General features: G+C 36.9%; 1 protein-coding gene across 2 annotated transcripts in view; it reads right to left on the bottom strand.

The window, feature by feature from the left end:
* PPP4R1 (protein phosphatase 4 regulatory subunit 1) overlaps nt 1-27,571 on the bottom strand; it is a 71,250-nt gene that overhangs the window by 25,516 nt on the left and 18,163 nt on the right. The window contains exons 3-10 of one of the 2 annotated variants that reach the window (XM_025365052.1): nt 23,910-24,045; nt 22,675-22,781; nt 17,607-17,749; nt 16,969-17,115; nt 13,645-13,752; nt 13,451-13,516; nt 12,317-12,475; nt 6,001-6,128 (exon numbers count right to left, since the gene is read on the bottom strand). In XM_025365052.1, coding sequence (XP_025220837.1) covers nt 6,001-6,128; nt 12,317-12,475; nt 13,451-13,516; nt 13,645-13,752; nt 16,969-17,115; nt 17,607-17,749; nt 22,675-22,781; nt 23,910-24,045 — 994 coding nt within the window. The remainder of the gene's footprint in view (nt 1-6,000; nt 6,129-12,316; nt 12,476-13,450; nt 13,517-13,644; nt 13,753-16,968; nt 17,116-17,606; nt 17,750-22,674; nt 22,782-23,909; nt 24,046-27,571) is intronic. The other variant, XM_025365053.1, reaches the window with a different exon arrangement.

Below are 27,571 nucleotides of genomic sequence, written 5' to 3'. Positions count from 1 at the left end.
CAGTACATGCAAAGGCCGGAGCGGCACACAAGGTGCGACGCATTCAGGAATCAGCAATGAGGAAATGATCGATGACAAGGATGAAAGATATCACAGGAAACACTGTATTCCAGACCAGCAGACCTCCGGAGTTCATCCTGGACCACAGGAAATCATGTAGAAGTTAAGGAAACTGTTGATAGATCTGTTGTTTTAGAAAGACCATTCTGGAGGAAGTGTAGAAAATGAGAGGTAAGACAGGAGGCAGGAATTACAGATGCGCAGGTGAAAAGTGATGATGTTCTGATGGAGGTAGTATCTTCAGGACTACAGAACAACACATTCAAACAGCAGCAAAAACCAACAGGACTTTTCCACTTATTGCATGCTGCAGGTAACAAATAACAGTTTCACAAGAAAGCTAACGGGTTCAGGTTGAGATAGGCTGAGTTAGCTATCCATGTTGGGTTCTAGGTGGTGATATCTATGAGAAAGAGGTAAAGACTGAGACAGAGGTGGAGGTCATCAACTCAGATGTGTGGGGCTGACACATGCGGAGGCAGCAAATATTAATAAAGAATAACACAACAATTGCACAGAAAAACAATTGCACAGAAAAACAAAGAGTGAAGGCATTCTCCCTGTATAAAAGCATAACGAGCGTATTTTTAGGCTGAGGAAAACAGGTTAAAAGAGATGAAGGAACTGGAGGCACAGAGATTGATGGAATAACTGATAAAGCAATGTCTTTCTGAGAAGAGGAAAGAATATGGGCTTCAAAAACACAGAGGAACAGATTAAACAGGTGAGGAGACATTGCTTCCAAAAAAACATGAAAGGGAAATAAGGATGGCTGAATAATGTAGGTAAATTCGTAAGATGAATACAGAAAAAAGCATCTGTGTGCCTTTAAATACACATAAAAAAGTGCTTAACGGGGGACTTAAAAGGACTGTGCAAAAGGAGGGTGATGTTAATACCTATGTGGGCTCCCAGTTCAACAGTCACCATCTACATTCTCATGAAATTAGGAAGTTCCGGCCGGGCGCGGTGGCTCAAGCCTGTAATCCCAGCACTTTGGGAGGCCGAGACGGGCGGATCACGAGGTCAGGAGATCGAGACCATCCTGGCTAACACAGTGAAACCCCGTCTCTACTAAAAATACAAAAAACTAGCCGGGCGAGGTGGCGGGCGCCTGTAGTCCGAGCTACTCCGGAGGCTGAGGCAGGAGAATGGCGCAAACCCGGGAGGCGGAGCTTGCAGTGAGCTGAGATCCGGCCACTGCACTCCAGCCTGGGCTACAGAGCAAGCCTCCGTCTCAAAAAAAAAAAAAAAAAAAAAAAAAAAAAGAAATTAGGAAGTTCCCTCTCATCATAATGCTCACTGTTTTAAAAACCATATTTTCACAAACAGGTGATTATTTTTTAAAATACTGATGAATAAAAACATATTTGTTAAGTCATCTGAAAACATAACACATTGTGACTGCATTTTAAATTCTGGTATTTTTCTTCTATTCTTGTAACTACAATATACATAGTATGCATATATAATACAATTATTTACAAGTGTGAGGAAACCAGACTTTAAGTTCTTACTCTCACACTGGCACTACATTAATATAAAACTCTGAGCCTTTTAATGACTTCTAGGATTCCTCACTTATTCCTTATTCATAAAAATGAGGAGTTGACCTAGATAACCCGTAAGATGGTTTTCTCTCTCCCAAAGGAGCTCCTGAAACTAGTGCTATTATGTAAAATAAATGTGTCTTCTATATGTCTATGAATTACATATTTCCCATTTTGTCCATATTAAAAAATACATAATTTTCCCTTTTGTTATAAAGAACATTAGTGGGCAACTGGTAAAATTCAATAAAGGCTACAGATTAGCTAACAGTATTGTATCAATGTTAATTTCCTAACTTTGGTAACTGGACTACAGTTACATATTAACATCTGTGCTTTAAGGAAACACATACTATTTTAAAAAGGTAAAAAGAATATCATGTCTAGAACGTATTCTCATAGAGTTCAGAAAAAAAGAATAAAGCAAATATGGTAAAACAGTATTTGGAAAATCTAGATGGATGTATGAAATTCTTTGCGATATTCTTGCAAAATTTCTGAAATCATTCAAACTAAAATTTTAAATTTATAATAAGATACTGTTCAGAAAGGGGGAAGAGAAGAGCAAATGGATAAAACTTGTAAGACCTCATATGTACTATCTAATAAATATAATGAACTTCTGTTTTTGTTTATTCTTTTTTTAAGAGACAGGGTCTCACTCTGTAGCCCAGGCTGGTGGAAAGTGGTATGATCATAGCTCACTGCAGCCTCAAACTCCTGGGCTAAAGCGATCCTCCTGCCTCAGCCTCCCAAAGTGATGGAATTACAGGTGCTTGAAGTTCCTTGATCAATATCTCACCTTGGTGTTAAAATTAAATTTTAATATTCTCAGCTGCAAAAATGAACGGAGAATGACTGGTCAAATAACTGTTTGTCTGATAAATGTAAACTTGTTAGTTTGTCCAAAGTTAAAACTCTTAGAATGAAACTAGAAGACGAAGTTTTCCCTAGTACAGTATTAAATTCTGGATAGAACTATAGCATGCATGGCTTCAAAAATGTCAAAAGTATAAATTCTCTAAATTCGAATTTTTCCTGGTAAAGTATAATAGTCAATGCAAAATCAAGCTGTCCAATGCTAAAATTCTGATATTCCTAATTGTCAGACTTTGAAAAGCTATTGTGCAAGACAAATTTTTTTTTTGAAAACTGAGGCCCTTTGTGACTCTGTATAATGAGAATTACCCTGTCTCCTAAGAGACGTAGGTATCAAGAGCACCAGAGGACAGTCCAGAAACTACCTACTTAAGGAGGTCTTAAGTGTCTTTTTGTGCCTACATAAGTTTGCAATTAATATCCTCAGAGTTCCTTAGTCTCTAGGACTATGGGCCTAGAAAATTAATTACAGGTATTTCAAGGAGAAAATGACTTATAGAACATCTGGCTAAAGAGGCATTGTATCCTGAGATAAAAGCAAACACACACCTTCCAAGTGCTGTGAATTAACTCAACGAAGTTTTAGCATTCATGAAATATTTCCAAATTTGTGCTAAGATTTTTTTTTTCATATAGTTAGCATTAAGCTAAACTGGAAAACCCCAGCAAAAGAGGTTTAGTTACTTCAGATTTTTGAGGTCAAATCCATATTTTCCTAGAATAATTCATTCAGGATTAATATGTGCACCAAAGGGCAAGTCCCAGCAGAGACAATGGGAGGAGCTGGATGCCACAATGCATGGCCGGGAGGCTACTGATGATAGATGCCAATATGTAGCCAAAAGGACAGGATTAAAATAGTGCTCACAGCGCTACTGATCACGAAGACAAAAGCTCTGTACTTCCTGGACAAGTCAGTGAGTCTAAGACAGGACTTTGTTAAACGAGGGTATGGATGGAACAAGAAGCTTCCCAGACAGCAGCAAGTATAAAAACAGGGAGAATTAAGAGAACATGGTGCATTCAGAAAACAATGTGATAAGGAATGCTTATTTTACATACTTTCAAAATGCAGATTTGAGTATTTCAACTCTGTTTCTGTGAAGCAGGCTTTATCAGCACTTTCTTTTTTTTTTTTGAGACGAAGTCTTGCTCTGTCGCCCGGGCTGGAGTGCAGTGGCCGGATCTCAGCTCACTGCAAGCTCCGCCTCCTGGGTTTACGCCATTCTCCTGCCTCAGCCTCCCGAGTAGGCTGGGACTACAGGCGCCCACCACCTCACCCCGCTAGTTTTTTGTATTTTTTAGTAGAGACGGGGTTTCACTGGGTTAGCCAGGATGGTCTCGATCTCCTGACCTCGTGATCCGCCCATCTTGGCCTCCCAAAGTGCTGGGATTACAGGCTTGAGCCACCGCGCCCGGCCTATCAGCACTTTCAAAGAAGCATTAATAGCCTGATCCAGGGTGAGTGAAAGATCTGATGTGTAAGTCAGATGTCTGGAAACAATACATGCTTCAAACAGTAATGAAGTGATAGTAAACGTTTCTAGGGTCAGATGAAACACTATACAAGAAACAGTGGTGGAAATATGTTGCCAAAAACTTTCTTACTTTGTAAGACATTTGTTTGAAAAACCTGAATCTAAGAAACTGAGAGAACTTTGAGGACAGGAACTAAGTTCTATCTTTCCACTTAAAGTTTCTGGTTCATAGTAGGTGCTCAGTTAACTTTTGCATAATCAATCAATCTATCTTAACACCACAGCAGTTTAAGACAGCTTAAGACAAATGCCAGTGTGCTATCTAAGGGAGGGCAAACAAACTAATGGTTCTGAGATTTAATAATATACAGTACTACTTCTTTATAAAGATAGAATGTCAAAATGTGCAAAAGCTTTTACAATGTAAAAGCTTTTACATAACTCCTTCCTTAGCCAGGAATGCTCTCTTCCCCCCACCATATCATTAACGTAATTTAATAAGCTCTAACAATATTACTGAAGATCAGCAATACAAGTAGTATTGCCTGGACATTAAGACATACCTTATTACAATGGAAGAAGAATCAAGAAATTAAACTAGCTTTAAATAGCTCTTGCAATAATGCTACACACCGGTAGACAGCAAACATGGCCTTGATAGGCACACTGTTTAGGTCAGTGAAGTTTTACTGGAACACAGCCAAGCTTGTCCATTTATGTAATGTCTATGGCTGCTTATACACTGCAAAGGCCGAGTGAGTAGTTGTGAAAGAGAAGAAAGTTTACCAACTCGTCCTATATAATTCTCTGTAAATTTACAGTTTGACTTACTAGACCCATTTCAGATTTTAAAACAAAAGTTATGTAACAGTCTTCAGTATACTCAAGTAATTTGTTTAAGTATGCTGATTTCAAAAATGAAAAATAGATAACATTCCCCACCCACCATCATCACTTTTGTCAAACTCCTTGCAGCACCTGTTTTCAAAAAAAACTGACAGACTTTGCTTGCTAGGAAGACAGGTTTGAGTGATTTTCTTCCTTTACAAAAAACAGTACCTCAGGTTTGTTTGGCTATTCAGCAGGACAGTAGGAGAACGGGCAAAAAGGTAAAACAAGGCAGCAGAGAAGAAAGAAGAACTGCCAAATCAAAACACCAAGAAAGCAAATAGCACAGTATCAAGACCTACAGAAGAAAATGTCCATTAGCATCATGACAAGGGAGGGAAAAGACACTACGGTAACTCAAGCATTATAGCAGGGACTGTTTCAAAAACTTGTACAAGTGCGTAACTGTAAAAGTTTGTGTACATTTCCCACATACTAATAAGTTAGGCTTGAATTAATTTTTCCCCTAAATATATATTATAATAAATTCTAAAAATTTAAATTTAATAGAAAATTTTTGATGCAAAAACATTTAAAAATAAAAATCCCAGTTGACTCTTTAAGCTTTATTTAAAACTCTGGTTTCCCTATGAGACTGATATACTTAAAACTGATATACTGGCTAATAAATATACTAAATTGGTGTTAATCATTCCAATGCTTTCTCCTTAAACTGACAGATTACAATCACCATTGACAGAGAATCCAAGATGCACAACTAAATTCTTTGACAGAAAAGGACAATAAAACCTATTCCTAAATTAAATTTTACTCCTTAAAAAACAAAAAACAAAATATTACACAGTGTATAACAATTACCCTGTATATTGTAGATATCAATGAATGACTGACTAGGTAAATAATGTATTAAATAAACGTTTTTTTTAAAAGTCATAATCTATCATTTAGAGTTTCCTATGTGCCCGGCAACTACCTAATTGTGTTACATGCATCTACTCATTCGATATGTAACCAAAGAGATACTTAACAAACAAATGCACTTAAAAAAAAAGCTCTATAAAAATATTCACCAATTTTTATATTCAAGAGAAACAGCAAACTATCAAAAAATAACATTTGTTGCACAATAGTGGAAATAATGTTTAAAAGCAGTACAATTAGAAAACAAAGTTTTAAAATTATACCTATTTTTGTTTTCTACTGACATCTCTTCTGAACTTTTGCTTTCTTCTTTAAAATACTGGCCTGAGCTAGATGGATTAGCAAAAGTAGATATGAAAGGCCCCAGAGACTGAAAAGCTGCCTGGCGAACCTAGGAAGAGAAAAAGGACAATTTAATAAAGGAATCGTTTTTAAAAAGAATTATACACACACACACATTATATATATTTAATAATCTACTTTCAAATGCCAAAGTATGTTTAGGATAATAATAAAGCTTTTCTAAAGGAAGCCCAAATTCAGAACTTTAGCTAGGATTGAAAAATTCTTACAAGCTATTTTCTCTGACTGGGCGCAGTGGCTCATGCCTGTAATCCCAGCACTCTGGGAGGCCGAGCTGGGCAGATCGCTTGAGTCCAGCAGTTTGAGACCAGCCTGGGCAACATGGCGAAATCCAGTCTCTACAAAAAATACCAAAGTTAGCAGGGCATGGTGGCGCATGTCTGTGGTCCCAGCTACTCGGCAGGGCCTGAGGTGCAAGAAGCAGGTGAACCCGTGAGGCTACGTCTGTAGTGGGCCGTGATCACACCACTGCACTCCAGCCTGGGTGACAGAGCAAGACTATCTAAAAAAAGCCCCCAAACACCACATACATCAAACAAACAAACAAATCCCTATTGGTTCTTTTTTACTTTCAATTATTTTTATCCTCTCTTGAATGTTTGAACCATGATCATCTAAGTATGAGATACTATAAAACATTTGCATAGAACAAAACTAAAGAAAGTCCTGCTGTGTTCTCAAGAACAAAAAGAATAAGGAAAACCAAGAGTGCCACAAAGAACATAAAAATCAATAAAGTCAACAAAATGTGATAAATACATTTAATGTTTTCAGGTAGGAAAGACTTTAATTTGTTCACTACAAGGAAGCAAGACAGATGTACCAGAAATATAATGTTAACTTAAAATATATGTCACAAAGATCTCGAAGCATAAACTATTGTTCTCGATGACTGTCTCATTTGGGGGTGATAAAAAAGTTATAGAATTTCACTTCATGTCATATTTTTGAAAATGAGAGGTTTTATGGAAGGAAGGAAGGATGGACACAATCAGACAAAGGCAACAACAATGGGAAAACTGGTATGTTACTAAAACCTTGACTTTGCCACACACCAATTTCCCTGAAGTTTAGCATTCCTTTTCCTTTGAGGCAGGTCTCGCTCTGTTGTGGAGGCTGGAAAACAATGGTGCTGCCATGGCTCACTGCAGCCTCAAAATCCTTGGCTTAAGTGATCCTCCAATCTCAGCCTCATGAATAGTTGGGGCCTATAGGCATGTGCCACTACATCCAGTTAGTTTTTCTTTTTTTTTTTTTATTGCAGAGACAGGGTCTTGCTATGCTGCCCAGACTGGTCTTAAACTCCTAGCCTCAAGCAATCCTCCCACCTCTGCCTCCCAAAGTGTTAGGATCATAGGTGTGAGTCACTGCTCCTGGCTAGCATTCCTTTTCTTAAAAAAAAAAAAAAAAGGCATAATACCTTTTTCAAGTTTAAGATAATTATATAGTAAGCATGATTTTTACAAAAGCAAATAAATGTAAAGCATATCTATTATTAGTATTTACTTACTCTTGGAGAAGCATATATGAGAAATGACTCAATTGGTTTTTAAAAAAGGCTAGAATTATATACATGAGAGAGAAAAGAATAGCTCATATGTGTGTAAACAAAGGGTTTTTCTCCTCTTCGTAAGTCACCAAACATTACTTCCATAAAAAGATAAAAGGTCACTTCTAACACTGTATGCATGAATTTAATCTTCTTTGAATATTGTTAAATCTCTGAGCTTGTTCCCAATAAAGGACATAGAAAAGTTAATTTATCTAAATCATTAGTTTACCTTGTTAGATTAGAATGAAAAAAGTTTAATGTGGAGGAGAGATACACCTTAGAGTGTCTAGTAAGAGTTAATTAAATCCTACTATTAATCTACCTCCTTGATTTCACAAAAACAGAAACTGGAATCCAAATAAAATGACTTCTTCCATGTTACCCTATAGTTACAATGAAATCAGGACTAAAGTCCAATTTTAACTCTCCAACACACCCCACTGCCTGTAATTGAATAATTTTCCAACACTATAAAAATATTGCTACTTTGAGCTATTCCTCAAAATAAACTGACTTTAAGCTACTGCTTTTACTAGTTTCAATGACTTTAAGAAATAAACAACTAATGATTTTAAACAAGGGTTCTGGAAACCACTAAAAAACCCATAAGTCACTCAAAGAATAAATATTAAAGAATTTCAGAAATAAAATTAACTTTTAATCCAATTTTAACTTTTGAGAAGAGATAATACAGTAGATTATAACCTTCCCCAAATGGCTTAACATTGTTCAGACAAAAGACTATCTTGTCTTTTTTTTGCAACTACATAGGCATAGTTTTTACGTGCTCACTTGCGTGTGTGTGTGTGTGTGTAAAATAGGCATAAGATACATATTTTTCTCAGACAGGTGCAGCATATATAGTCTGCCCTCTGTATCCACAGGTTCTGTGGGTTCAACTAATTTCACATTGAAACATAGTTAGATCCATGATGGTTGTGTCTGTACGGAACAAGTACAGACTTTTTCCTTGTCATTATTCCCTAAATAATACAGAATAACAATTACTTACATAGCATTTATGCTGTATTAGATATAAGTAATCTAGAGATGATTTAAAGTGTACAGGAGGATGTGCATAGGTTACATGCAAATACTATGCCATTTTATACCAGAGACTTTTGAGTATCCTCAGATTTTGGTATCCACAAGTGGTCCTGGAACCAATCCTCCATGGATACCAAGGAACAGCTGTACATCTCTAAAATGACTGACACATCCATATTCTCAAATTAATAGGAACTAATGCATGTTACCAATCCAAACAATGACCAAATACATAGCTTCACCAAGAAAACTTTAAGTAAGCTATGCTAATCTTTTCTAACAAGCCGATACAGGATATGACAAAAAGATTAATATAGTATCAAGGCTTAAGAGTCTTGCCCTCTACGTCAATTTTGTTTTGGGAATGAATATGCAAAGGTCCTGAGACTGATCTCTGCCATGACTGTGTGAGGTGCTCAGCTGACCCACTTCCCGGTGAAGTGAAAATTATAAAACAGTAATTCAAAGCCCCTGGAAATGACCCTAGGAGCAAGCAGCAAATGAAGGGATGTCAATTCCAGAAAACTGACAAAATGTCGTATACATCCTAAAAAAGCTGAGACTCTTTTTTTTCTTTTTTGAGACAGAGTCTCGCTCTGTCGCCCAGGCTGGAGTGCAGGGGCGCGATCTTGGCTCACTGCAAGCTCCGCCTCTCTGGTTCACGCCATTCTCCTGTCTCAGCCTCCAGAGTAGCTGGGACTACAGGCACCCGCCACCACGCCCGGCTAATTTTTTGTATTTTTAGTAGAGACGGGGTTTCACTGTGTTAGCCAGGATGGTCTCCATCTCCTAACCTCGTGATCCGCCCGCCTCGGCCTCCCAAAGTGCTGGGATTACAGGCGTGAGCCACCGCACCCGGCCGACCATTTCCTCCTTATACTACCTCCAGTGAGGTGAGGTGTGAGACTGCAGTGTGCTGTAGCCAAGCACACTGGGGTCTGCTCTCCCGCAGCTCCTGGGCACAGGCTGCTTTGCTCCAGCTACCTGATGCTGAGGCCCAGTCCTGAGTGACAGCAGCTGAGGGGTGAGGCTCCTTTCTTCCACCCTCCTTTGGGTGTGGCACACTGAAAAGGCTGGGGCCCCAAAAGCCACTGGTCTAGCTCACAGGGTGGTGAGTCCTCACCAGGAGAAAGAAGCCAATGGAACCTCAGGCTGCTGCCCTTCCATACCCACCAAGCCCCTGTCATACCAGCGTGACTGTGGGCAGACCCAAAGCTGTACCTCCTAGAATGGGGAAACAGTCTTCACCCAAGCATTCTAGCCAGTCACTAAACAAGCAAATAATGGTAACAAGCCGCATGGGGGAGCGAGGACAACCAGTATCAACGTTACTACATACATTATCTAAAATGTTCAACTCTCAACAAAACATTACAAGGCAGGCAAAAAAAAAAAAAAAAAAAAAAAAAAAATCCATACATTAGGGGGATAAAAGAGACAGGCAACAGAAACTGATTGTGAGAGCAATCAGATTTCAGACTTAAAAAAAGACTTCAGGCCGGGCGCGGTGGCCCAAGCCTGTAATCCCAGCACTTTGGGAGGCCAAGACGGGAGGATCACGAGGTCAGGAAATCGAGACCATCCTGGCTAACACGGTGAAACCCCGTCTCTACTAAAAAATACAAAAAAAACTAGCCGGGCGAGGTGGCAGGCGCTTGTGGTCCCAGCTACTCCGGAGGCTGAGGCAGGAGAATGGCCTAAACCCGGGAGGCGGAGCTTGCAGTGAACTGAGATCCGGCCACTGCAGTCCAGCCTGGGCGACAGAGCGAGACTCTGTCTCAAAAAAAAAAAAAAAAAAAAAAAGACTTCAAAGTAGCTATTATAAACATGTTCAGAGAACCAAAGGAAATTATGATTACAGAAGTAATGGGAGGTATGGGGATAGTGCTGCATCAACTGGAGTATAACATCAATAAAGAGAAATTATAAAAAAGAACCAGATGGAAATTCTACAGCTGAAAAGTGCAATGACTAAAATAAAGTCAATACATGAGCTCAACAGTAGATCTGACCTGGCAGAACAAAGAATTGATCTACTGAAGATAGATCAATAGAGATTATGCAAGCCAAAGAACAGAGAGGGGAAAAAATGAGGAAAAATGAAAAGAGCCTCAAAGAAATGTAGGCCACCATTAAGCACATTAACATATATACAATAGGAATATTACAGGGAGAGAAGAGAAAGAAAAATATTTGAAGAAATGTTGGCTCAAAATTTTTCAAATGTATAGAAAAACGTAACTCACATAACTAGGAAGTTCAATCAACTCAACTCCAAGTAGTATAAACTAAAAGAGCTGCACATATGGATACATCACAGTAAAAATTCTGAAAGTCAAAGGCAAGGAGAAAAATCCAGAAAGCAACAAGAGAAAAATGACACATCCCTTACAAGGGAACCCCAGTATGATTAACAGCTGACTTCTCAGCAGAAACAGAAGAGGTCAGAGGCAGTGGCATAACACACCCAATCTCACGTTAAGCAAAGCTGTCTTTCAAAATCAAAGGTGAAATAAAGACATTCACAGATAAATGCAAACAGTTGTTTGCAGAACTACATTAACAAGAAATTCTAAAATTAAGTTTTTCAGGTTGAAAGCCATTTACCCCAGAAGATAATTCAAAGAAGGAAGGAAGACCTCTAATCCATAACCTAACCTTCCGCCTAAAGAGGCAAACTAAAAGCAAGCAGAAGTGAGAATAAAGATTAAAATGGAAATTAATGAATAATAGAAAAATAGAGAAAACCAATGAAACCAAAAGTTGGTTCTTTAAAAAGCTCAACAAAATGGACAAACCTTTAGCAGACTGGCCAAGAAAGTGAGCAAGACTCAAATTACTCATATAGGAAATGAAAGAAGAGGCATTACTACTGACATTACAGAAATTAAAAGATGATAAAGGAATCCTACGTATAATCATATACCAACAAAATTAAGTAACTTAGATGAAATGTACAACATTCCTAGAAAGATACAAACTATGAAAACTGACTCAAGAAAAAAACAAGTGAAGAGATTGAGTTAGGAATTTTAAAACTATCGGCAAAGAAAAGCCCAGGCCGAGACGGCTTCACCACTGACCTCAACCAAACATTTAAGGAATAATCAGTACCAATTCTTAAAAAACTCTCCTCAAAAATAGTAGAGGAGGGAACATTTCCTAACACATTTTATAAGACCATTATTACTCTGACAAAACCAGACAAAGGCACCATAAGAAAACTACAGACTAATATCTCTCATGATATGGACACAAAAATCCTCAACAAAATACTGACAAACTGAATCCAGCAACATATAAAAAGAGTTATACACTATGACCAAGCGGGACTTACTCCAAAGACGCAAGTGGTTTAACATCTAAAAATTAGTTAACATAATACAACATGCCAATTAAATAAAAATCAACAGGACTTAAAGTTGTAAAGAAATTTTTGTCCTGTTACCAAAAAACATAAAAACTGTTAATATAGGAGTCTTTCTACTGTCTATCCCTAAAAGTATAAAAAATAATATATCTTAGATTATAAGTTATTTCTTATGAGGTCAAAATTATGTTTGCTTTAAAATGGACACAAATGTATTATTTTACAAAAGTGATAATCAAAACCCTACCCAACGTGAAGGATCACTGATCAAATTAATAAAAAGTGCTGATAATTTGGTCCGTCGGATTTCTTGACATGTTGCACATGAAACTGCCATGAAGCATTCAGCACACGCCTTTCGGACTCCCCATACATTATCAGAACAAAGCTGGAAAAATCTGGGCAGCTATGTGAAAAGGAAAGAGTCTTGTTAGTTGGATAAAGATAGCAGATTTCATTAGTTATTTTGCTTTCATTTTCTGCTTTGTTTTTTTTTGTCTGTTTGTTTGTTTTGAGACAGAGTCTCACTCTTTTGCCCAGGCTGGAGTGAGGTGGTGCGATCTCGGCTCACTGCAAACTCCGCCTCCCGGGTTTAAGCGATTCTCCTGCCTCAGCCTCCCAAGTAGCTGGGATTACAGGCGTGTGCCACCACGCCCGGCTAATTTTTGTATTTTTAGTAGAAATGAGGTTTCGCCATGTTGGCCAGGCTGTTCTCGAACTCCTGACCTCAGGTGATCCACCCACTTTGGCCTCCCAAAGTGCTAGGATTACAGGTGTGAGCCACCACGCCTGGCCTCAGTATTTTAAATATTGGATTGTCTTAAAAAGTAGGATCTATTCGTATTTATACTCAACAATTTTCAATAAATTACATCTAATTTATAACTCAACTGGCTATGCAAAAGCACTCTCAACAATCACAGCTTAATGTTATACAAGTGCTTGCCCCTAAGCTTAATTATTTTGCATAAGAGATGGCTTCAGAAACTCTTTAGGTATGATGCCTTATACATCAAGTATATGCATCTTGTGTACTACTTAAAACTAACTTGCTATACATTTAATATGCCATCAACATTCTTGAGGGTTGCAACAAAATTAAAGATTCAATTGAACAAGAATTGATTTGCTTAACAGAAATGGAAGAGGTAAAAACAGATCAATGGTTCTGAAACATATCTATATTTTTAATAAATATCAAAAATATAATTCAAACGCCCAGATTACAGATATTTAAACTCCTAAATTCAAGGTTATTATCTTTCTGGTTTATATTCACGGAATTGTGTTAATAAAACTTTGGAGTAAATGTGTGCATTTCAAACTTTATGTACTACTTTGTAACACACACTGTTTACTCCTTTGTATCTGCAATACTTACCAACATTTCTTCAGTAGCTTGCTGGCCAACTACACTGCAAATATCTCCAAAATTGGCAGCACAGACCTGACAACAAAAGCATCATTGACATTTCAAAATATTACACATAAGGTTCTTCTAAGATAATCTTTTAAATGTCATGTATCAGTACATTAACCACTAGCACTATGTTTTTAAACAGAAGAAAAAAATACCTTTCGAACGTGAAACATTCTGCAATCGCAGCACATCTCACAAAACCTAGGGAGGATAAGACGCTCTGTAATGTCCTTCCCAACCATGGGAGCCATTTTGCACATTATCTAAAATAAGTAAGAACAAACACACAACTGAAAATATCAAGTAAGACTCTTTCAGTTAAATTTAATAATTTAATAAAAGTATATATAATTTAAGGAAACAAAATATGATATGGCATCATTATACTATATACATCACAGAAAATATTCATGGCCAATTATTAATTTCATCTTATTTATCTAAGCAGGAAACAAAGACAGATATTAACCACAATCAATAAAAACAACCAATAAATACTTCATGCCCAATAAACTCACCGAAAATCCTAACAATCTCATTTTTGTCCAGTTTCCATCTTATTACTACTTCATCATTTTGCCTGGTAATTTTAAAAGCAAAACAAACAAAAACCTACATTTTCCCAATTTAAAAAATTAGTGACTGTTCAAGGGGAAAATTATCCCCAGGAAAGATCTAGATTTAGCATATCTGTATTGCTAAGAAAATAATTCAGTCCTTGCCTTGAAAAGCACCCAGTGAACTAAAGCTCATACATATCAGAACCATGTTCTGGTTTTGCAAAGCTTCAGTTCCAGGGAAAGCGTGGACACAGTTCTGATATAGGCATGTTTCAGTTAAAAGCAGGCAAAGTGAGGATTAACTTTATTTGAAAACTGGCCCTCTATTTAGATACATTGCTACCGCAGTTAATACAGAAAGAAATGGGATAGCCTGTCGTCATTTAACAATTCTATCAATTGTTAGACTGTACAAACAGGACAAAACAAAGAAGTAAAAGAGATACATAAAGATTGTAAAGAAAGAAAATTCTATTCAAGTATGACATGGTTGTCTATATAGAAAATCAGAAGGAATCTACAAAGAAGCCACCAGAATAAATAAGTATGTTTAGGAAGGTTGTAGGCTATAAATTAGACTACAAAAATCTATTCTATTTCTACAAATTAGCAATGAACTGGAAAATTTAAAAACAGTATCATTCACAGAAGTACTTTTAAAAAAATATGAAATTGAACGAAATATACTCAAGAACTTTCTGCTGAAAACTATAAAAGATTAAAGATATAAATCAAAGACCTAAATAAATAGATCTACCATGTTCAGAGACTGTAAAACTGGCAATTCTCTCCAAATTGATCTACAGATTCAACACTATCCCCATGAAAATCCCATCATCACCAGAACTGGAGACAAGGCCTACATCTCCTAAATCCCAAAGCCAGTTTTGTTTTTTGAATAAGCATCTCCATGCTCTAGTTAACAATTCAAAGTTATGCTGTATATCACTGATGTAGCATAACTAAATTTATTTAAAAGTGAATTATTTTATTAAGAAATTAGTTTTTATTAAGAAATAATTATAACTTCTCTATCAAGATAGAGAAAATATGGAAGCTAAGAAATATAAAACATGACCAAAAAACAAACACAACTGTAAGAGAATCATGAGATTCCTACTACCACTGGATATAGTTTTTAAATTTTTTATTATAATGTTTTACTAATTTCACATTGCATCGAGAATGATAATACAGCAAGTTAAATAGCTCAATATAAACCAAAAATTAGGCCAAGACCAAAACTGACTTCCTTCATTGAAAAAATCTTAAAGTAAAAAAAGAAATAATGATGTTTTGAAACTAGGAAGAAGTGGTGGTCATACAACTTTGTGAACATATTAAATGCCACTAACACTTTAAAATGATTTTATGTCATGTAAGTTTCACTTCAATAAAAACATCACTGAAAAAGTAAATTTATTATTAACTGGTAACTGAGTATCTAAAAATAATAGATTCAAGAAATTCTTCAAGGGAAAGAGACTAGAAAGATCATCTAATTCATCCCACTAATGATAATCCAGAAGCACTACATATAGTGTAATTTTTAAAAAATATCAACAAAGATGCAACCATATTATTTTAGGTTTAAGGAGTGAACTCTTACTATCCAAATAGATTTGAATAAATTTATCATCAGAATTACTACTATCCGAATTCAGGAACCACAGATGTGAATCACAACAGATACTACTCCATTCTAATTCATGCCCCTCTCATGGCCTTCAAGTAATCAGAATATTTGCAAACTAAGTCAAAAAAACCCAGAATCTTCCTATGACATTTGACTTTATGATGTGCATAATGGCTTAACAATCTGTATATTCTTCTGATAACCATCAATGATGTCATATTTCCTGGGAAATGTACTTGCCTGACCATCCTTCCCACAAAGACCGTACCTGTCAGAGCAGGAGCCAAGTATTATTTTATTTCCACTGTGCTGACAGTGCCTAGAAAAGTGCTCAATACCTGCTGAAGGGGTTCAAGTGTTTCTTCATTCAATACAGGGTTTTTAAAATTTTAACTGCACTGATAAAATAACCATTTCAGTTTTCCATTTTGACATAATAATTTGCAATTATTTATTGTTTTCTTATTGTTTGCAGAAGGTACATTTTCCTCTGTAAGCATTTATGTCCCCTTCTAGCCCTGATTATATTTCAAATTTAATGATTTGTGGCAACTTTAACAGAAAAATGTTAAACAAGGTAAAGCAGCCTTTTCTTTTTTTCTTTTTTTTTTTTTTTAGACAGAGTCTTGTTCTGTCAACCAGGCTGGAATGCAGTGGAATGATCTCCGCTCACTGTAACCTCTGCCTCCCAGGTTCAAATAATTCTCGTGCCTCTGCCTCCAGAGTAGCTGGGATTACAGGCATGTGCCGCTAGACCCGGCTAATTTTTTTTGTATTTTTAGTAGAGATGGGGTTTTGCCATGTTGGCCAGGCTGATCTCAAACCCCTGGTCTCAAGTGATCCTCCCACTTTGGCCTCCCAAAGTGCTGGGATTACAGGATTCAGCCACTGCACCCAGCCCAGCCTAATTTTTTTTTTCCTTGAGGCAGAGTCTTGCTCTGTCACCCAGGCTGGAGTGCAGTGGCCTGATCTTGGCTTACTACAACCTCCACCTCCTCCCAGGTTCAAATGATTCTCCCGCCTCAGTCTCCCAAGTAACAGGGACTACAAGTGCACACCACCATGCCTGGCTAATTTTTGTATTTTTTTAGTAGAGCCAGGTGTCACCATGTTGCCCAGGCTGGTCTCAAACTCCTGATCTCAAGTGATCCACCCACCTCAGCCTCCCAAAGTGCTGGGATTATTAAAGGCATGAGCCACCGCGCCCGACCCCAGCCTAACTTTTAATAAGCACCTCTTATCAGCTACATTTTGCATAAACGGAAAAATGCCATTTGACTTACAGCCACAGCTTCTGTTTTCACATCATCATTGCTATCTGGGGCGGTCAGCTCTATGAGGACAGGGCACACTTTGGTCTCCACATCAAATCGTTCAATGAGCTCCTGCTCCAGCAGAGCCAACAAAGCTGCCTGACTTGTTTTCCTCACCTAGGAGAAAAATAACAACACAAACAAAGTACATATGCGACACAACAAAATTCTACCACTTGACTTTTAAAACAAAGATTTCTCACCTCAAAGGGACCCATAACTGGCAAAACTCTGCAAATAAATGTTTGTGTTTATTTTCTTCAACTATTACAAAGACTACAGAACTTGGTAGATTGTATTGTAACAGAGGAAGTGGACAGAGCCATCCTGGTAAAAGGTGCCTCACAAAGTAACAAACATTTTGAGGGACCCCTAGGAGGTTACCAAGTGACAGTGCAGTTACTAGGCATTGTCTATAATGGCATTAAAGGGATCTACTAGATTTGTCAGACTCTAAACACATCTTGTCTAAGATAAATGTTCATTTTTGAAAAACAGTAACCGAGTTAAAGAGGAAAAACATTCCAAAGAGAACACTTAGGCTAGGCTATTCTCCATATATTACACTACGCAAATTTCTTTTAAGAACATATAAATGGTACTCTTACCTGATTATTCTGATCTGCAAGATATCTAACCACAATAGGTAGTAAGAATTTGGAAAAAGCGTATGGTATTGAAGGCCGGTTTTCTTGACAAAACAGTGCGATGTGAGGCACCTGTTCCATCAGCTCCGCTCTCACAGTTGGTTCTATTGAGATAACAGCAATGTGAGCAAACATGTTCTCCTGCAGCAACAAAACCTTTATCTGGACTTGAGGATACTTAGGAAGGCTTTGGATTTTCATCTTCAAAATATAAAGGACTTGGGACAACATCCTTTAATTCTGCAATCCTTTTCAGAATCATACACAGATCAATCCCATGAGTGAAAGGAGGACCTTATCTTCACCCCAAGCTTCTGTTGTTCACAGTATGCACTGAGTATCTAACCATTTCTTAACAATAAATTTATTCATCACCTACACTGTGCCACACTGTGCGAGGGGTTAAATATCCTATCTGATATTTACATCAATACTGTGATACATACATAGTATTATCGATAAATTCCACTATTTAAGAACCTACTAGGACAAGTCATAAAAACGAGCTCCTAATCTCAACTTAGTCAATAAATGAAAGATACATAATTAGACTTAACTAAGACTAAAAATGGGTAAATGAAAATTAAAGGTGACAAATATTTTTTAAAAACCTGAAAAGACCCAAGTGCATATGGCAAATTTAAATGTGAGAAATACGGCATTTCAAATCTCTGGGCTTCAAAAAGATGAAATGTCTAAGAAGCAGCAGTAGGAAAATCAGCTAGTTAGCACGGAACGAAAGTACCTACTGCACATCATACATAAAGATCAAAAGTACTAAAAGATAATATTAAATGTTCAATCTTGAGATGGGAAGACAAAACCCAAAAATCAACCATAAGACCAACTAATTTTACTTTATAAAAACTTTATTATAGGCTGGGTGTGCCTATAATCCCAGCACTTTGAGAGGCCGAGGCGGGCAGATCACTTGAGGTCAAGAGTTCGAGACCAGTCTGGCCAACATGGTGAATCCCGTCTCTACTAAAAATATAAAAATTAGCCAGGGGTGGTGGCACATGCCTCTAATCCCAGCTACTCCAGAGGCTGAGACAGTAGAATCACTTGAACCCGGGAGGTGGAGGTTGCAGTGAGCCAAGATAGCGCCACTGCACTCCACTCTGGGCGACAGAGCAAGACTCTGTCTCAAAAACAAACAAATGAAAAAACTTTATTATAGATAACAGATACCATATTCAGTTAAAAGGGAAAACAGCCTGGGAGCATATTCATGTATAACAGAGTATTAGGAAGTCAACTACACAAAGAACACACTGTTCAAATAAATAATAAGACAGACAATAACGATACAAGTAGGCAATTCATAGAAGACATGCAAGTGACTGAAATACAGACAGACATGATGGATTATCAGTAACAAGTCATTGTATTGGACCTAACTAGAACTTTGGTACCCATTATGATTATGCATTATTAAAATTACATTAAATACGTATGAATGTGTCTACTAGGATTTCAGATCTCAACAGAGAAATTGACATAGCTTTAAATAGAAAATATGGTATTTTACAAAGTTCAGAATCTTATCAACAAACCAATATCTGGAATTTCTATTATACTGTTGTACCATGTGAAGTTGGCCAGATATGAACAAAATAGAGTGTTTCTGTTTTGAAGAAAAAAAGTAAACATACAGGCCTCTGCTATTCTCACGGATCCTGAATTTTCTAAGTTAACACTGACAATTGCTTATATTTTTGAAGCAAAAGAAGGACACAAGTTATGGTTTCAGTTAAAAATGAAATAAGCAACTTTTCTTTCCTCAAAGCCCTGCTTAGGCAAATAGACTAATGGGGCGGGGGGGAAGCCCAGAAACAGACACACGCATGTATAGACAACCGATGTATTACAAGGTGAACTGGGAATGATGGCCTTCTCAATAAAGGGTATTGTGTCAACTGGCTCCTCATATTAAAAAAAAAAAAAATGAAACTTGTCCTCCACTTCATATCATGCACATGAACAAATTCCAGGTGGAATACAGATCTGAATGTCAAGGCAAGAAACAATAAGGCTTCTCTGTGTTAGAGAATACAGGAAAAGATATTTATTATGACTTTGAGATTGGAGAAAATCTCTAAGAAGACAAAAGCAGCACAACCCATAAAGGAAAAACACTTCTCTTCTTTAAGAAGCATCACTATGAGTGCAAACACAAGCCACAGAGTGAAAAAGATATCTTCAATACACATAAACAACATAGGGCTCATATGCAGAATGAATTCCTGTAAATCTGTAAGAAAATGACTGCCAATTTTTTAAAGGGGGAAGAGACTTAGACATTTCAAAAAAGAAGTCAGGCATGGTGGCTCATGTCTGTAATCCCGGCACTTTGGGAGGCTGAGTTGGGTGGATCACGTGAGGTCAGAAATTCAAGACCAGCCTGGCCAACATGGAGAAATCCCATCTCTACTAAAAATACAAAAATTAGGCGGGCGTGGTAGTGCATGCCTATAATCCCAGCCACTCGAGAAGCTGAGGCAGAAGAATCACTTGAACCCAGGAGGAGGAGGTTGTAGTGAGCCCAGGTCGTGCCACCGCATTCCAGCCTGGATGACACAGTGAGACTCCATCTCAAAAAAAAAAAAAAAGGATACCCAAATACCCAGTAAGTATATAACCAGGTATGAACTTCACTGGCTATTGAGGAAATGTAAATTACAACCACAATGAGAAACCACTACACATCCATCCATTCCAGGGGAAAATAATAAAAACAGATGGTAAATTTTGGGGAATAAAAAAATCAAGATAAAAGCTAATGAAAGGTAAGGCAGAAGACTGAAAGGTTCTCAGCTGCTTATTTGTCTAAACAAAGGATACATATTTCATTCACTTCAGAGCTATGTTATTATTCAATAGTCTTTATCTTACCCAGATATCACAATAAGCCCAGTCCTACAAATAAGAAACCTCAGGGTGAAATCCTCTCTCTTCCTCACTCTATCCAGAGGTTAGCCTTGGAATCCCTCCCAGCACTTCAATTTCTATCCAACAATTCATCCTTATAGCAATTAACTGGCCAGTCACGGTGGCTCATGCCTGTAATCTCAGCACTTTGGGAGGTTGAAGCAGGTGGATCACTTGAGGTTAGAGAAGTTCCAGACCATCCTGGCCAACATGGTGAAACCCCTTCTCTACTAAAAATACAAAAATGAACTGGGTGTAGTGGTGCATGCCTGTAATCCCAGTTACTCGGGAGGCTGAGGCAGGAGAATTGCTTGAACCTGGGAGGCAGGGGTGGTTACAGTGAGTGGAGATCACGCCACTCTGCTCTAGCTTGGGCGACAGAGCAAGACTCTGTCTCAAAAACAAAAACACCCAATTAATTGGTATAGTCTTCCAATTAGTCTTCTTGTCACCCAGCTTTTTCACCATATCAGTTCATACTGCTACACTACACTGTTCTAAATCACAAAACAGGTAAAGTCATCAACATGGTTTGTTATAAACCTTTACAATCTAGCCCTCACCTACCTTATTTAACAGCTTAATTTTTCTAACCTGGAAACTCAGCAGGTTAGTCTCATTGTCAGGTTGGCCTCATTGCTGACCAAATGGGCCACCTTCTTGAACTCCTCTGTCTTTTCCTCTCCTGGGTACGCCCTTTCCCCTCTCTATACCTCATGATTCTATCAAATCCAACGTAAACGTCACTAACTTTCTGAAGCCTGCCCCGATCCTTCCCACTGTAATTTACTGTTTCTATGTTGGCTGCATTCACTAAACTGTTAATTTGACAACAGAAATCCTTGTTCACCTTAATGACTGCTCTAGCATTTAATCTAGAACCTGGTATAGAGTAGGTACTGTTTGATGTATACTGAATGAATAGAATTATGTCAATAGAGACATTTACTATGAACTTACCAATGTGAGAACATATTTTAAAATACACACACACACCCCCACACACTTACCAAAAAAAACTCTAGAGCTGGTAAACAGATAAAGGAAAACACAAATCCATCCTTAAAATACCTGTCTTTACTAAGGAATATAACCATAATAGGCTTAACAGTGCCATGAATTTACATTAAATTGTTATTTAACTTAAATCAAATTTAAAAAATAAGTAAAAATTATACTTGATGAGACCCCTCCTAAAACCATTTTAGAACAAGCATATACATAAGCAATTATGTACACAAAGGTAGACTATTGCTCAGTTAAGCCTATAAATGTTGTACCCACCCTGTAAGAATATTAGGAACATTTAAGGCTTATGCAAACATTTAACATATTCCCATTAAAATGAACTGTTCATCAAAAGATGAGTTTGTCTAAAAATTAAAAGATGGGGCTTGCTGAGATGCCAAAAAGTCTGTCAGAGATGGAAAATATACTTTAATAAAGATAACAGATTTAAGGAAAAAAGTTTTAAAATTTATTTTTGGATTGTTTCTAAAATCAAGTATCAAAATATGCTTAATATTACCTTAAAATAGTTTCATGTGTTAAGTATTAAGTATATTTTACTACAACAAAAGATATATTTGTAAAAACTCTAACATCACCATTTTCTAAGCTTCAAATCAAGTTTACCTCTTTCTTAAGCAGACTTTCTCATTTTCACTTTGGAGATAAACCAGGTGTAGTTTTACAAATGGTTAATCAACATTTTTTGAAAGTGAGAAACCACACAGAAAGCAAGCTTTCTATATTTGCCTAAAACAATTTATAGCCTCCTCCATCTCTTTTAATGTATTCAAAATTATTCTAGATATTAATCCTAAAATATTAATATACATGATGCAAAACAATATTTTTAGACTTGTTTTGATGAGAAATTTCTAAAATTAAACTAAATGAGACTACTGTAAAATGTCCAGGTCTCAGTAACAAATTTTACTTTTGTTGTCATGGATGGCTTTGATAATTACTTAGGAAAGATTTTAAAGCCATCTCATATCACATTAATTTTTTCATTAGTTTTTAGAAACACAAATTTGGTCAAAGAAACCTTTCTAGAACAGAGTAAATTCACTTTCTCCACATGAACATATACCTGAATCATCGGCCAATCTGCTAATTCTTTCCAAAACAGCGATACAATCTCTTTCATCATCGCAGACTTCCCTCAAGGTATCCAGCAAACTCCGGGCCACCATTTGTCTACACAGAAAAACAAGATTACGTATGTTCAATGGCATCAACAGCTAATATCCAGAATTTTATTTTTTTGAGACAGGGCCTCATTCGTGTTGCCCAGGCTGGAGTGTAATGGTGCGACCACGGCTAACTGCAGCACTGACTTCCCTGGCTCAGGTAATCCTCCCACCTCAGCCTCCTGAGTAGCTGAGACTACAGGCGTGCACCACCACACCTGGCTAATTTTTAAATATCTTTAGTAGAGATGGGGTTTCACCATGTTGCCCAGGCTGCTCTCAAACTCCCGTGCTCAAGCAATCCACCTGCCTTGGCCTCCCAAAGTGCTGGGATTACAGGCATGAGTCACTGCGCCTGGCCGGTATCTAGAATTTTAAAAGACAAAATCTACACATTTTTTAAGAAATTTTTTTCTTATTACATTATTAAAACATATATTAGGTCTATAATTTTCTAAGTGGCAAATGGCAGTATTGATTTTATTTTAACAAGATGAGACTGAATATTTAGAACATTTTTTTAAATCTTTATCTAACTGATTGGGCAAAAAGTCACCAAAAATTCATTTCAGTTGTCTTTCAATTATTATAATGAAAAAACACATTCATTATACAAAATGCTATCCTTACGTATTTTTAACAGTATGAGTTTTGCATAGCTATACCCAAAAAATCTGAACAGACTTTTTGATTTCCCAGAAAAGTGTGATGTGAGTGGTCTGGGATCGTGGCTGGACAAACACAATGCAGCAGGAAGAGTGCTGGCTCTTGGTCACTGCCATGTGACCCAATGACCTTGAGCATCACCTGTCACACAGCAGGTATACAACATTATGTGTTGAAGGAATAACGTACTTTCCAATAAGCAATTTATATGAATACCAAAATTATGTCCAGTGGCAGAAAAGCAATGGTAATTAATGGTAATTTTTTTGCAAAGAAAGCATGTTGTATGCTCACTAGGATCAAAGAATAAACAAGTACAAAACTGCTCATGCTATGATTACGAATAAAACTTGGTGACTCAGATTGTGCCTGTTAATACCTCCTTTAAAATGGATACTTTCATTTTCCCTACTGAGGTTAGTAAAACCACCCTTCCACTTCCACTTTAACAAAAAGAATATGCACATACCTGTTAAATACGTTCTCACTTGCAGCATACTTGTCCAATCTCCCCAGGGGCGTCAACATTTCATCTTGTGAGACAAAGTCCAGGGCTGAAGGTATAATAACCACATCAGACTCTGAGCTGTAGTCATCCACAGCAACTATCAGAGACATCAGAAATACTCCTTATAACACTTTGAAACTAAAATGTACCCCTTGCCTGTCTGAAGCAGTAAAAATCTGTTTCTGGAATGGTACAAAAAAAAAATCCTAAGAGACTCTCAGAATCAATCCAGAAGCCACAAATAACTACAAGATACCTCCCTTTCCTTTTTCTACAGATATGTTCTACTTGGCTCTATAATGACAAAGTTCTACTTGGCTCTAAAAGCACAAGGGTCAGAGGCTACAGAAACTCAGTATGCAGGAAACAGTGATCAGAGTCTTGAGAACATGTTCAATCAAGACACTAACAACTTGTGAACAGACACACAAAAAGTCTAGCACCGATATAGTTAATCCTGCAATGTAGAAGATAAAGCTAATGAAACTGGTATCTAACTTCACTTAATAGAGGAAAGCTAAAAACACTAGTATATTTATATTCATTAAACAAATATTTATTAAATACATTTGTGCCAAGTACTAGGGTAGTTGCTGGGGAGACAATAATGAAAATACTAATGTTTCTGCTTTCAAAGAGCTAATATTCTACATAAAACAATCTACTTTAAAATGATCATTGTAATAAAAGTATGTATTAATACAAACTAGAAGGCCAGACACCCATTCAAGCTGCAGGAGAAGGAAGAAAAGACCAAGAAAGAATGGCTAAAAACCAACCAAAAGATAATTATTTCAAAGGAACCAAGCAATGAGTGAAGGTATGATTAAACAGCATCTACTACCAAAGGAGTCAAAGGAGAACTGAAAGGTGCCCACTGAATTGGGTACTTTTGTGCCATGCTGTATGACAAGGGCGATTTTCCACTGTATGAAAGCTGAGAAGCCAAACCTGACTGAAGAGGTAGAGGAAAATATAAGAAAGTGAAGACAAGGAATACAAAATATACTTTCCAGAATTGTGGTTGTGAAATAGTAAACTGGATTAGATTACTAGCCAGGACATTCAAGCAAAATAAAGATTATTTATTTTGTTTTGTTCCTAATGTTTAAAAGAAGACAAAGATTTGCACATGGTTATATAATGAAAGTAAATAGTCAACAAATAAACATAAATTGAAGTTTTAGCAATAAGAAAATATTACTGATGGAAACACCATGAGGTTGGAAAGGATGGGATCCAGAGCTAAATAAGAACTCTTCAACTGCTACAGTTCAGGGCCTTTCCCAAGGCCCAAGAGTTTTCCAAGAAATTTTCTTATTATTTCCTGGCACTTCCTATTCTATCCCCTGCATTACTTGATTTACTTTCTCAACAGTGCCTGTCAACATCTGGTAATATTAGTTGTTTTACTTATTGTCTGTCTCTCTAGAGTAAGTTATTGGCTCCATGAGGACAGGAATTTTTATCCCATACACTGCTTCATCTCCAGGATATTTCCAGGCACAAAGTAAGCATTTGAGTATTTTTGAAACAAAAAAATCTGTTCATCACTCACAATGAGATTCTGTCTTTGCTCCTTTAGCTCTTTTCTTAGGAGAGAAAAAGAAAACCACCTAAGAAACTCCTCCCAAATGTTGCTATATGAGTGACAGAAAAGATTCACCATTTCCTAATGAAATGTTATTGCTATTAGGGCATTTTAAAATGCTTGTTTTTAAATTAAATGTGTATATACCATGGGACCATCTTACAGAACTGACTACTTTAAACAGGTAACATCGTTTTTACTCCCAATAGAACATTATCAAAAAGAGACCACAAAACACAGCACAGTCCCTTTTGTTAAAAACAAAATAACTTCTGTATTTAAAGAACACTTAAACATGGTCTTCCACTTTTGAAAAGGATGGATTAACAAGAACCAACTTAACCCTCACACCTTAAATGGTAAATAAATAAATAAATAAAATGACAGAGCCAGGTATGCCGACAGTGTCTGTAGTCCCAGCTACTTAGGAGGCTGAAGCAGGAGGATTGCTTGAGCACAGGAGGTCGACACTGTAGTGTTCTATAACTGCATCTGTGAATAGCCACTGCACTCTAGCCCCTGAGAAACACAGTGAGACCCCCATCTCTTAAAAAAAAAAAGATAAAACATATGAAGTCATGGTATCAGACACTGACAAAAGACAGTACTGGACAGTGATCTCTGAGAAAGAGAGGACAAATGAAATGAGCCCTATATTCTTCCAGTTAACTTCCTGGAAATAATTTCCAGAGCACTAGGAAGGTCCAAATATAATCTCAGCAGACTCCTCGAATTGAGGAGACAGAGTTGAGAATTCAGGGAGGCCAAGGCAGCCAGAATTGGCAGAGGAAGAGTATCAGAGAGGAGGGACCTTCACAGACGAAGAACCTCAGAAAGCTACAGAAGGTCCCTTTGAGTCTTTGAGTATTCAAACAGTTTATGTGTGTGAGGAAACTACTCAGTATTCTGGGAAAAATAACTACCTGAAATGATCAAGTGAACAAATCCTCGATTATCACAAAGGACAAGGACTAGTTTATGTCTCCACCAACAAAAATTTTAAAAATTCTATAATAAATGAGGCAAAACGCCTAAGAAGTGGCAAACAATTCTCCTGGTTTTGCCTAACAAAGTTTAACAGGCTTCAAAAGAAACAAACTATATCCAAAAAACTGTGTCACAGAACAAAACTCAAGTATGTAAATGAATATAAAAATAGCTAGCACTCAACAAGGTAAACTCCACAACATCTAGCATCCAATAAAAAATTACTAGGCACACAAAAGGCAGGAAAATACAAACCATGAGGCAAAAAATTCTACAACAGAAACAGACCCAGAACAAAGAATATAGAATTAGTAGATAAGGACATTGAAAGTTATTTTAATTATATTCCATACATTTAAGAAGGCAGAAAAAAAGAGCATGTTAAGAAGAGACACGCAAGATGATATGAAAGACCTAAATTGATCTTTTAGAGATGAAAAAAAGATATGAAAAATACATGGGATGGGATCAAGAGCAGATTAAACATTACAGAGGAAAAAATGTGTTACCTTGAAGAAAAAGCGTAAGAAAAATATCCCAAATGAAACAAAAAATATGGGGGAGGAAGAAAATTAAGCATCAATCAATTGTAGGAAAACTCCCAGCATCCAAATATATGTGCAAATGGAGTCCCCAAAGAAGAATGGGAGATATAAAATATATCTGAAGAAGTAACGGACAAAATTTTCCCAAATTTGGTAAAAACTATCAATCTACAGATAGATTCAAGGGGTTCAATGAAACTCATGAGCAAGAAACATGAAGAAAAGTATACCAAGGCACAATATAATCAAATTGCTTAAAGCTAGTGACAGAAACTTTTGGGCAGCCAGAGAAAAACTCAAGTTATATACAGAAAAACAAAAATAAGAATGATAGCAGACTTTTCCATCTAAAATACAAGTCAGAAGACAGTAACATCTTTAAAGTACATAAAGAAAAATACCTACAACTCCACACCTAAGAAATAGAAATCTTCCAAATATGAAGCTGAAATAAAGATTCTTTCAGCCATACAAAGACTGCTATCATCAACAGCACACAT

The sequence above is a fragment of the Theropithecus gelada genome, chromosome 18 (genome assembly GCF_003255815.1).
Source record: "Theropithecus gelada isolate Dixy chromosome 18, Tgel_1.0, whole genome shotgun sequence".
Classification (NCBI taxonomy): Eukaryota; Metazoa; Chordata; class Mammalia; order Primates; family Cercopithecidae; genus Theropithecus; species Theropithecus gelada.
This window is presented reverse-complemented; position numbering and strand designations above follow the sequence as displayed.